Consider the following 12468-nt stretch of genomic DNA (forward strand, 5'->3'; position numbering starts at 1 on the left):
GTGCTACAATTGTAATGGACACATCACACCCTGCTGCGTGTCCACGAGGAAAACAGAAGCTGTGGAGCTTTGCAGCTAAAGCAAAGTTCATGCAAAGCAGGATTCAGCTTAGATTTGAACTCATTTCTTTGGTTTCAAATACATTCAGAATGCATTACACGAGCAGACTATCAAAAACTCACTTTAACGCTCCAGGATGTGAAATATGTGCTGCTGTAAATTAAAACCCAGGCAGGTTATCATGCAGAGGCACAGGTCAGTGTTGCACTTCTGTCTCAAACAGCAATTATCAGCCACACATTTTGGTCCTTATTAGCATGCTGAGGCAGGAGACCTTTGGACCTGCATGAACATAAGAGGCGTTACATTCCTGAGCAGCACAGGGTTCCTGTCTGATGTGCAGCTTTTATCCAGAGGTGACAGTTTCTGTCAAACAAAGCTGAGCTATTTACTGGACATCTTCAGCTCACTACTGTGCACAAGGACAGATGACAGTGTGGTGACATCATGCTGTGGCATAAAGCAGGCATTGTAGCGCTGTGTGTGCACCATTCTCTATCCATGCAATCTCCACAGCCAGCGTAGCTTCACAGCAGTCTGCTTCTGACTAAGACAAACGTGCAGCAGAACAGAAAACAAGAAGGATAACTCATTCTGAGTCTCAAAGCTTGTTTTGTCTAGAAATAATGTGAAATCCTCTCGCGTTGTCCTCCACTCTGTTCACTGGGCACAAGGCCAGGAGAGAGGATCTGTCTGCTACGGCTAACAGTGCTAACACAGACAGGTAGGCTGCACTGAGCCTGAGGAGGCCCTAGCTTCATAATGGAGTACAAAGAGACAGGCAGATGCAGCTGCAGCATTAACATATCTTACATCTGTCCATCTTCAGGCTCTACTGTGCTGAAGAACAGTGATATATAATGTTTGTGTTTGATCTTTTTTTAATTATCATGGTATGAAATATTTTTCTTAGACTGAATAAAATCATATTAGCAATTGTCACTCATGTAGGGCTGCCACAATTTTTTGATAGTCGATTATTTTTGCGATTAGTCGACTAATCACATCATCATCCATTGGACGTAAAACGAACAGCTTATTGCACCAGCAGCACCTGCTCTTATATAACTATCATTAGCTTACAGCTTTAAGTGTTTAAGGTCTGTGCTAACTAAAAATAAAGACAAGATGATAGTTTATTAAATTTTAATGAAATTTGCAGATTGTTTCGGTGAAGTTTAATAAACTCCTTGCTATCTAAAATATAACAGGACACCGGAGTAAATTCTCAAGCATCTCACACTTCTGATAATCAGCTGTCTGCTTGACATTTATTCAGCTGTGTAAAAACTATAACTTTAATCTCAGCCAAACCGATTTACTCAGGAACAAATAAAATACTAAAAAAAAGCCAAACAATAACATTTTTAAGTTACGGTATCTAAGTGACTTATATATGTTTAACCTGAGTAGCGAAAGACGGCGGTGGGTTTGAAGCCAGGAGTCCGGTGTTCTCACGGCTCTAGTGAGCCTTGCCCCGGCTCGCTATCGAGCTAGTGGGTAACAGACGTCTCCGAAAACGTCGGAGCGCTTTTGAAAATATGTGGTGTCCTGATAAACTGAGCAGATATTTGAGGTTTACACAGCTACATTCTGCTAGAAAATATGTTAAACGTTTATTTTGTGACCCAGAAAGAGTAATGTTAAAACTAACTAGCTGCCGCTATTGGTGGAAACTGAGCTGGGCTGCGCTATGAATTCTGGGACAGAGCTACTTCTTCTTCTGGGTTTGACGGCAGCTGGCATCCTTGTACATGCAGTGCTGCCATCTTCTGTTTCAGTCCGTTATTACACTCTTAAATCCTACTACTCATTCCTGTGTCTTTTGGGATCTTACAAAGCTTCAAACGACGCGTCGACTATTAAATCAGTCGTCGACGATTTTGATAGTCGACGTAATCGTGACTAGTCGACTAATCGTGGCAGCCCTACACCCATGTAATCTCAGTGAAAATTAAAAATAAGAACAATCCAGTGTGATCAAACTGAAAACAACTAAAACTCTGAATCTTTATTTTTATTCCAGGGGCTTCGTACTTGGGTTTCCTTCCTAGTTTTGTGAGTCAGCTGTAACTGCTGTGAGCAGGTAACTACACGACAAACACGCTCGTAACTCGGCTGACACGTTTTAAAGCGAGGAACTGTCAGCCGAAGCCAAACAGAAGCTTCAAAGCGTGACTCATCTCTCCCGTTAAAAGCATTGTTTGAGGTTTAGGAAAGCAGGAAAAGGATGGAAGGGAGAGGAAAGGGACTGAAACGTGTTCTTCTTCCTCCAAAGGCACTAAAGAGAAAAGTGGTTAAAAAAAAAAAACTTGTTACTGAAACAGTTTCGTTTCTCATGTTTCTGTTTATTTGTAATATGTGTGAGTGAAGCTGATCTTCTGTCAGTCAGCCTGCAGATTCCTGCATTCCTCCCTGCTCCTGTAATTACTCCCACTTTGGTCCTTCTGCTTTCTTTTGGAGGAAAACTAAACACATTTCCAAATTACACCCTGCGCTGCTTGCGGTGTAGCGTGACTTCAAATGTGGTCTTCACCAAACAAGCACCTGTCTCACCCGTGAAGATGACCTGTAGCACAAACACAACATGACATCTGCAGCTTTGGTCACCAGCTTTGGACTGAGCCACACGAGCTGAGTGTGTGTATCTCACAAACCCTCGCTGAGAGGCCAAATACAGTCACAGTAATTCATTTTTAATTGTACCGCTAATCTATTTGGTGTTTAATTAAAAGGCAGTGCATTGCTGGCTTATCTCAGAGCCGTGATTTAAGGCAGAGTGGAAGACAGCAGAAAAGGTAAAATCCTCTCCACAGTTGATGATACACTCAGCTGAGCGTGTCATTACATGCTGGGGCGGCTGAGCAATGCTGCGCAGACAGGAAAACAGTCATATGGCTTACAGCGTAATGCAGACAATTTGCTCACCTGTGTGCTCCTAATAACCTGCACATGCTACATAACAAACAGCACGTATGTTGCACACAGCAGGAGGCCGAGTGCAGAGGATTAGCTGTGACCTGTGTGTAGTGAGACAGAAACACCACAGCTGTCTTTGTCTTGATCTTAATTTTAAAATTACATTTCTATTAAATCGTGTTTCAAACATGTGAAACTCTTATAATCTTATTAACTGAAGCCACACCCAACCTGTGTCCATAGATGAGGCAGGGTTTCTTATCATGCACTAATCATCTACAGAAATCAAAGAATGACTGACTTGCATTTAAGCTTTTAAACACAGATTTATTATAAAAAAGCCACTAACCCAAACACAGAGACCAATCAAAAATATGCGACGCTGAGAGCTCGGCAAGAGGTTTGCAGCCGAGTCTTCTAGTGCGCACTTAAAGACAAGTGGCATTCCACACACAGGCTGAAAGTCATAAACAAAGCCTCAGGGGGGGCGGGTGCTGGGAGAGACAGGCGCTACGGGTGTCTGAGCTTTGCTCTGCAGCTCTGGGCAGAGCATCCTTCTGTTCGGATTACTGAACACAAGATCCCAGGCCTGCAAAGAGAGGCCCAGCAGTCTTAACAAAGTACTCGAAGATGTTTGTGAGGACGTTCAGGGCGCTGCAGCTCTTCATGATCAGAATTCAAGAGTAACAGCAGAGTTAAAAGGATGCTTCTGCTTCTCACATAGGTCACCCTCATTAACACACTTTCAACACAGCTTACTTATACTTTGAACCACACGGTAAAAAATAAAGCGATGAGCATCCAGTAGAGCACCGGGGCTCACACAGTATGTGGGCCTCAACAACACCACCCACTCCAACCACAAACTCGGAGTCCTGACTGCTGGCAAGTTGAAAGCTCAGATCAGATCTGGGACCGAAGGAAATTCACAGGCACATATATCACTACCACAGTAAAGCAAGCAGTCCTCCCTACTGCTCACATGGCCCACCGTTTACTCCTCTCCAATGAATACAACCTCTCCTCACAGCAGTGCAGGATAAAACCCACACAGAACACAAGAAGATAAGTCTGGTCCCCGTCAGCTACTACTTATAATTATAATGCAGCGGCGGTCGATTGTAGGGAGTACACTTCAATAATCAGATGCATGGGGCCGCAGGACTTTGATCTGATTACAGACGTGATTTATTGGGCTTGCCATAATGATGCATCACCCCACCATACAGTATGTATGAAGCGGTCTTTTGCAGGCAGATTCTGTTTTTAATAATACAAACAGCAAACACTGACATGACTCTGCCAGCCTGGGAATCACTCAGCAAAATAAAAGACTGCATTATGTTTCAAACGTGGTGTCCATTTGAAGACAGAGACCGTAAAGTCTTGGCTGTCACTCGTAACTGGTCTCCACCCACCCAGCGAGCCACACCAAAGCTCCGAGAAGCCAACATGTCACCAGAAACACACTATTTAGTGAGCGGTGATGAGCAGCCACTCTAAGGCGTTTTTGTTAACTGGCTGGATTTCAGCTCTGAAGGAATTTTAATGTGAATAGAGCAGCTCAATCAGATTACAATAAAATGACCACAGGAAACCATGCCACTCCTGATCATCAGTGGGCTATGCATGGACTTGAAAAGGGTGGAAACAGTTCCCAAAGCCAAGAATATGAGTGACTCTTAGCTTTACTCATCCCTGGGCAGAGTCCTGAGCTACAGCTCATCTCACAGAGCACGGTGCTATCGCACAAAGGAAGGTAAAGCTCCCTAACAAGCCAGCGCTGTGTCAGTTTCTCTCGTCCACCTGCACGAGAGCAGCGGCCTTTCTTTCCCAGCTGTTGGCGAGCTATGCTGCTAATCCACGTCCCGTCTCGGTGGATGTTTGGCCGAGTTGTGGGTGGACAGTGACTCCATTAACTGCCTTTCGAAAAATGAATGGTATGCTCCTCTGCACGACCATTGTGTGCTCTGGCACCCCCGAGCTCAGTCACGGTAAACAGTAGCTGCTATTGGCAAAGCGGCGCTACGGGCTGCCCTGTCACAGTTACTTAACTAATTCCTGGTATTTCTCCATTAAAACGCACCTGTGTTCACAGACTGCTCCGAGCACAAGTGAGGACACTGAAGTCTGTGCTCTGTGTTCTCATGTTTGTGGCAAAGCTGGCTGTGATCTACAAAAGCATCTTCATAAAGGATTCTACGTGATGTACACGACATTAAGTGACAGCAGGCAGTTTAAGCACAGTAAAAACAGCCCACACTGGTGGAGCTATTAAGCATCTGTATTTACAGGCAGGCCTCTCCAGTTATTTGCCAATCAAATTACCAGCAGAGACTCTTGTGTGCAAGCATGTGCATGTGTGAGCCTTTCTTCCACCTCACCCTCGTCCTGGCTGAATGAACTGGACATGCACGACACTGGACAATACAAGCAGTGATCAAAGCATTCTTTGTATTTCTAACCATCATTGGAGATCTACCAAACCTCGGAGGGTTCCTTGAGGAACTTGACTTTTGTAGTGCAGATAGGCACCTACTAAACCTACCAAAGGCCAAACAGATGAATTAAACTGAGGTTTCACAGCCTGCTCAGACCAATCTTCCACTTGACTGAAGCTGTGCAGGGCTTTGGCTGAGGAATGCTATGCATGACTACTTGGATCTGCAGCTCTGATTTATCCAGTTATGAATGATTTTTCGGAGTGTCAACTCCACGGGTGGTGCAGTGTTTTCAGTCCACATTTTTGTGTTCATAAAGCTGTTTGTTATCAGTTCTCTCAACCTCATCAAATCAGTCCTAAAACAGCAGTAAGATCAAAGTAAGAAGAAGAAACGTATGAAAATCTTACACGGCAGCTCAGAAACTTGGTGAAACAAACACAGAGGAGAGTTTGTTGATGTAATTCTTGTTCTTAAAGCAGATCGTTTCCGGATTAGGGTGCACAAATTGGCATAAATGCGCATAAAAGGCGCATTAGTGACTGTGTTATTGCAGGTATCTGACAGGGTTTGGGATCTTCTCCGTGGAAACTGACACGCCACGTTATAGCCAACATCTTCCAACACAGTTTCTGCTTCAGGCTGACATCACTGCTCACTTCACCTCACAGTTATCGGGACACATTTGTCAGGGTTATTCAGAACTTTGTAAAAAACCTACAAATGACCTCAACTTACCGTTCTGTGACGTGCTCCCAGGTGAATGACGTAATCCTTTCACAGCAAGCGTTAAACGCAAAACACTTCAGACTCCCGCACAACTTCAAACCTATCAAAACATCCACTTCTCGTCCTTTTTACTTCTCTCCCTTCGGTGCAAGCTGACTTCATCCATGAAAACCCTCTCACCCCCCGTCTCAGACGCTGATTGGCCGCCACAGCGCCACTAAGGGCTCTGATTGGCTGCGTAGAACGCCAATCAAACCTCCGCCGTCTTCTCCGGATTTTATGGGAAAGAAGTTCGAGCAAAGCGGACACGTGACGTGTGAGGTGGCTCCCCCCTCACAGCTGTCCGGAGATGTTGAATGTTGATGTTGAAGGAAGTTTTTAGCTTATCCGTTAAAACCTGAACCGAAAACAACGAAGGAGGGATTTTTGTCCCCGGGAGGCACCGATGTCCACGCTGATGAAGAGGCTGGACTGCTGCTTCACGCGTGATTTACAGGAGCAGACACATAAAGTTAGAATAACGAACTCTGAGCCTTTAACGCTGAAACTTTCACTTTTTTTTAAGGACACAATGTTTTTAAGCATTTTTTTTATAGATCCTTAAAAAATCTTGAGTAATTTCTCGTTTCTCTGACGGAGCTTTTTTTTTTTTCATGTCTTCACTTTAAAATGAAGTATCGCAATAAGCAAAGTGACTCTTCAGACTGTAACAGATCTGTGTACGAGACAAACCTGCTGCAGCCCTGTGCTGCTGTTCAGGGGGAAATCATCCTTAAATATGCAAGAATGTGCTGACGGTTTATGGCAATGTTGAAAAAGAAATCAATTGAAAACTGGAGGTAATTATTCCCATTGCGCCACCTACAGGCAGATCCTCTGTTGCACATCTTACAGTCTAAGCTAAGCCCACCTCTTTCATTCTCCTCCCCCCTCAGCTCACACTGAGCTTCCCACCCGAAATGTAAGAGGGGGAAGGAACAGCCCTACAATAAAATCAGACATCCTCCCCTTTGAGCAAACATGTTGAATGGCTGCCAGTTAAATGTCACAGCTGCAGCATCTGCCTATCAATTTTGTTTAAAGCCTACATTACAGGTCCTTCAGTGCAACGTCACCCTCTGCTCTCCAGACCTGTGTGAACATGCCCCACTTACATGAATTTCTGGGTCACATGCAGGAGCATGGTGACAGGAGACAAAACAGAAGAAAGAGACACAATAACCAAGGAAACACTTTATTTTGAAACTCGGTAGTTTAAATGAATGCACAGTCCAACATAGATAACACAGAAGCTGTTAGTATATGGCACTGAATCAACAGGACATCTGTCCCACGGTAGTTCCCTAATTTCACAATCTAAATCTAACATGATCAGATTTATTTAAAGTGAGATCAGAGCTACAGCTAAAACAACATTTCACTCTTTACGAAGATGAAATTACTGAAGGTGTGAAAAGCAGAAAAGTTTTAATCTATTGGACTGAGGCTTCGAAGCGTTTTCCACTTTATTTAACACACAGGCAGGAAAACATCTAACGAGGGCTTCACTTATTTGCTGGGCAGCTTTTGTGCAGGCCGAGCCAAAAGGTGTTAATGTGCACGCTGTAGAAAGAAAATTACAACTATGTGCACAATTAAAATGTCTTAAAAAATTACTGAATATAACACATAATTCTGTTTCCCATGTACAATAACAACACAGGGCTATTCTGTTAATGAGAACTAAAAGCAGAGCTGTTAAAGTGGGATATTGTGGAGAAGTTGAACATTTGCAGCGAAAGACAAATAAAACCTTTCCTATGGTTTAAATACAGGAACACACACAATCGCCATTAGTATGTTTTTATAAAAATCCCACACACATAAAATAAAACTCAGTGGATTTTAGAATACACCATAAATAAAGATGGGCTGCAGGGCTGCACCAGTTTAAACCACAGTTATCAGGGTCAGAGGTTTGCTTAGTGTAAGCACTAGTTCAGTATTTTTTCAGCACAGTTAAGCCTTTGTGAAGCGGACTGCTGTGACTCAGTGTAACTCCGCCATGATACATGCTTGTTTCTCTGCTGATGCAGTCCAAACACACCAATCTGATCAACACTTAGTATCTAATAACTTCAATGAGTAAACCTATGAGAGGTCATCCTCAAACATGATCCAGTTTTACCCCACTCAGGCAGCAGAGCTGTGTAACAAAGGGTCCCCTCTGGAGTTCACAGTGCTTTGATTTAGAGACACTTCATGCTCACCTCAAACTTCCCTAAACAGACGGAGCAAATTTCACTGTCAATATGTACACAATAGAAACAGCTGTGGGCCGACAACATCTACTCCCAACTCATATTTAAGTCCAGTTTAATTCTGGTCTTTATCTCAAAGCAGATTTTGCTTATTAAAGCTTTTGTTGATCTTAAACTTACTGATTTTTAATGCAGGAGCTGCTCTCATACATATTTTATACTGAAAAAAAGTAATTTATTACTTTAAAAGTGGAGTCATGAAAGCGACTCCTTCACAAGAGCGACTCCTTCACAAGAATCAAATCTGCCATTTTTCAAACCCAACAACGAAGGAAATGGAGACACAAACTTCTTTTACCTGAAGTCTGACAAGAAAACGCAGACTGGGACTTTCTGCCCACCTTGCTATGATGACCCCGCCCACATTGAGGTACTACACAATTGTAAAAACTGAGTAGAGTTGAGCTGAGGTGGTGCTAGAGGAAAAGATGCGTTACAGAACAAAGGACTAGAGAGCCCAAGGGGCTTAAAAAGAAGTCCCAGTCTAACAAACGTAGAATTTAAAACAAGCATCCATCAAAAGTCAGCTCCCACTCAGTCTCAAATAATAAAATAAAAAGCCATAACTGAAACAGGAAATGACACCGATGATACTCCTTAACTGGCATGAGGTTTTCCAGAAGCCTCAGGCTGACCGTCGGTGGTGCCGTTCAGTGGGATCGCCTTGTTGCCAAAGTTCCAGTCCACAGGATTAAGAAGCTGCATTGTCTTCTTGTGGGTCCATATGGGGTTGAGGATAAGTGTGAGCAAAGTGAGGCCGGTGAAGAAGAGTATTAGCGGGGGCAGGGGCGCATGGGTCCACAGCTCCACCCGGTGGGTCAAGGTTACCCACCACATGTAGTAAGTGAGTACCATTCGACAGTGAAACATGTGAATCATCACCCACTGGTTGGCTTTCCAGAACAGAGTGCATGCCCAGCCAGCCTGTCAGGGGAGACACAATCTGTCAGACACCTTCTCTTTACTTCACATTCATGCAAAATCTGTTCAGTAAACCAGTGAGCAGAAGGAACAGAGAAAACTGTGGTTAGTGCTTCAGGTTTTTGTTGTTTTTAAAAGGGAACTTCCTCTTTCTAAGAACGTTCTGGTACAGTGAACATAATCACAAGGTGCACAAGACTTAGGAGGAAGCAAAACTTACAAGTCAAGCAAAAGGTCAAGCCAGTGAGATGCTACAGAAAGCCGGGCCTGGACTTACCAAAGATTACGTACAAATACAAGTCCGGAGAATGAGATGAAAGGTACGTGCATGTGACACGATCATGCTTACCTTCAGCAGCATCCAGGATATACAGGTGAATGGCGTGCTCATCTCCAGCAGGAGGGTGACCATGGGCAGGAAGTGGCCCAGGGAATCCCACACCACCGCCCCCACGTATCCCGACAGGGCGAAGAAATGGTGCGTGGCCAGTGGGAGGTCGAATGACCAAAATACCACACTGGAGGCGTGAAGTGCAACATTCTCAAATGCAAAAAAGCCCGTGGCTGTGAGCACGTTAAACCATGACCAGTCTTCCTGGCCCCTCACTTTGTCTCTGGTGATTGAGGAGTCTTCAGTGAGGGCCCGGAGACCGGCTACTGTACTCTGGATCCCAAACACTGCCCGGGTGGCAGCAAGGTTCCAAAAAACCTTTTCTTTGGCCAGCAGGGACTTGTAGGTCTGGCACAGAGACACAGACAGGAGGTGACAGAAGAGGAACACTACAGTATAGAAGCAGAAGCCAAGGCCGATGAGCTGGAGGCGATAGTCCCATAAGAAGTACTCTGCACTGGGCTGGGAGAGGCGGCCGGTGTGCTGCTCGGAGGCCATGGCGCTTTACGGAGGATCACCGAACCTGAGCGCGGGGAGGGTCACCTGAAGGTGGAGCTGCTAGGAGCATGGTGTGTGTGGCCCACCTGCAACAGACAGACAACACACCATCCATTAACGCAGCACTGTGCCTGTGAAAACACTCCACGAAGCCGTGGACCTCGGTACACACGGATCATTTTATTTAAACTCTATGTAAGCCTTCAATCTGTGTTCATTTCATCCGCCGGTGACAAACTTTCACTACAGAGTTCTTCGAAAGAAGAGTCAGAGAAAAGTTCGATGTTAACATCGCGACATATCTCACAGAATATTTAAAAATGATTAAATCTAAAGCAGTTTACTTACTAACTAACACAGAAACGTGTAACTTACCGGACAGAAGCGTTTCCAGGGAGTACAGCGTCCCTCTGTAACCGATAGTACCCCCAAACAGGAAAACTCACATCATACGACTCCAATTTGGTCATGTGACATCCACACAGGAAGTCCAGCCTCGCTGTACTTTGCAGACATCCCATTGGTCAGCGCTGATCAGCCGTAGAATCCCATTGGTTGCCTCTTATTTATATTTTCTGTCTGGAAACAGCCTCTTTAATATTAATCACGATTATCTATTATTACGACCGGATTCCTGTAGAAGAAGTCGCAAGATTCACCTGAATAAACCGCTTAACAAATAGTAAGATAAACAAATAAACCCTCACAGTAATAAATAATATAGTCATGTCAATAAAATGCAACTTTCTGCTAAAAAAAAAGAGAGTAATAAACGTGTGCACAGAACTGCATTTTTAACTATTAGAGGTGTGCTACTGGAACATGGCATGTGTGTCTATCTCCGTCCAGCAGAGGGAGCCCTTGCATTGTGAGATTCAAATGAAGTGGCCTCGCTTACATTTTTCGTGGTTTTGTTTTTGAGGAGTTGATGTGCTAAAGCTTTGATTTATTTTATTTCACTGTATTATTAATGTGTTTTATTTTCATTTGTTGCAAGAGCCGTTTAACAAATAGGAGCGGACCTTGTGTTCTACTCTCACTGGACTCTTTCTCAGCTTCCTCTCAGGTTTACTGGGTAAGACAAATTACCCATTGTTGTTTACCTGGCAAAGAGCTCATAGGTCAGAATTCTGCAGGAATGAAAAGCATTAAAAACATGTAATATCCAGCATATCTTTGCCTGACTTCGACCTTTATGGCCATTACAAGGTCTTTGAAACATTTGGACACGGATCATCTGAAGTTTAGAGTACTGATACTGTACCAGTGGTCGCATTCTTGCAGACAGTCAGCCTGCAGATCTGTAGAATTTATGGATGCTGCCATTGCTCCATTGGTGCATGAAATGCATTACAAGAATATAACCTGCAAATTTTAAAATGTAGCCATGCTGGGATATAGATTATGTCAATGCTGAATATAGAACTCTTTAGTGCCAGAAGCATTATGTGGGTTGCTTTAAAGAATGGTGTTCAAGGGTAAGCTGAACACATGGGCACTGTCGACTCGCATCAAGAAGCACCTGTGTGATGTTGCGTTTTCTCTCCAAAGGCGTGCATGGGGTCAGGTTAATTGCTGGTTCTAAATTGGCTGTAGGTGTGACCGTGAGCTTGAAGGGTTGTCATCCTCTGCGCGCAAGCCCAGCGACAGACTGACAACCTTTCCACGGTGGACCCTGTGACAGCTGGGGTAGGCCTCGGCTCCCCCGTGACCCTGAATTGGATAAGATTGATTTATAGTAAGCTGACGCACGCTGATCGCTTTTGTTAGATGTGAAAAAACAAAAGCCAGTTCATTCAGTTATTCTTTTATATAAATGCCAGTTCTTTGGTGAACCTCCTGACACACTATGAACATCGGAAAGTAAGTGTACCAATTTCTTTGACTGATGATTCAGAGCTACACTTCATCTTTATTTCACTGCTATTTTCGTTAGCGGGCCACAGATCTAAAATGCATGAAATGTCAGGAGCAGTTTGATGAATTCGTTTAGCTCCCCTCCGGTGAGAGAAAATCCCTCCGCTGGAAGTACAGTTACTGTTAGGAAAGGCATCAGAAAGCTGTAATTCTGGCATACCCACTCCAGTGGATTAAATGCAGTGTCATGTATAATGTCTAAGTTTACGTGAATACTTTTGCTGTGATGATCACAACAGCAGCGAGTTACTGTTCAAAGTAAAAAGGACCACAAAGACAAACTTGTCTCAAA

General features: G+C 44.0%; 2 protein-coding genes across 5 annotated transcripts in view; both read right to left on the bottom strand.

The window, feature by feature from the left end:
* arhgef10 (Rho guanine nucleotide exchange factor (GEF) 10) overlaps nt 1-6573 on the bottom strand; it is a 57890-nt gene extending 51317 nt beyond the window's left edge. For 3 of the 4 annotated variants that reach the window (XM_086275352.1, XM_086275353.1, XM_086275350.1), the window contains exon 1: nt 6159-6572. The gene's annotated coding sequence lies outside the window, so the exon portion shown is untranslated. Of the gene's footprint in view, nt 1-6158 lie in introns of all 4 variants that reach the window. The other variant, XM_086275351.1, reaches the window with a different exon arrangement.
* An 801-nt stretch (nt 6574-7374) lies between these two features.
* cln8 (CLN8 transmembrane ER and ERGIC protein) lies at nt 7375-10783 on the bottom strand. The gene is made up of 3 exons (XM_086275644.1): nt 10635-10783; nt 9720-10345; nt 7375-9373 (listed from the first exon to the last, which is right to left on the bottom strand). The coding sequence occupies exons 2-3, from the start codon at nt 10257-10259 to the stop codon at nt 9047-9049; spliced, it is 867 nt and encodes a 288-aa protein (XP_086131770.1). The 5' UTR covers nt 10260-10345; nt 10635-10783; the 3' UTR covers nt 7375-9046.
* Nucleotides 10784-12468: the final 1685 nt, after the last annotated feature.

Source organism: Aulonocara sp. 'chitande type north' Nkhata Bay, linkage group LG19 (assembly GCF_057382095.1).
Source record: "Aulonocara sp. 'chitande type north' Nkhata Bay isolate Kocher_YH1m ecotype deep benthic linkage group LG19, A_spYH_male_GT1.1, whole genome shotgun sequence".
NCBI classification, from domain to species: Eukaryota; Metazoa; Chordata; class Actinopteri; order Cichliformes; family Cichlidae; genus Aulonocara; species Aulonocara sp. 'chitande type north' Nkhata Bay.

Excerpts from the sequence above, each read along its gene's own strand:
- cln8 (XM_086275644.1), bottom strand. The coding sequence starts at position 10,259 with ATGGCCTCCGAGCAGCACACCGGCCGCCTCTCCCAGCCCAGTGCAGAG. Across the intron at positions 9,374-9,719 it reads TATCCTGGATGCTGCTGAAG|GCTGGCTGGGCATGCACTCT; the intron begins GTAAGCATGATC and ends CTCCCCTGACAG.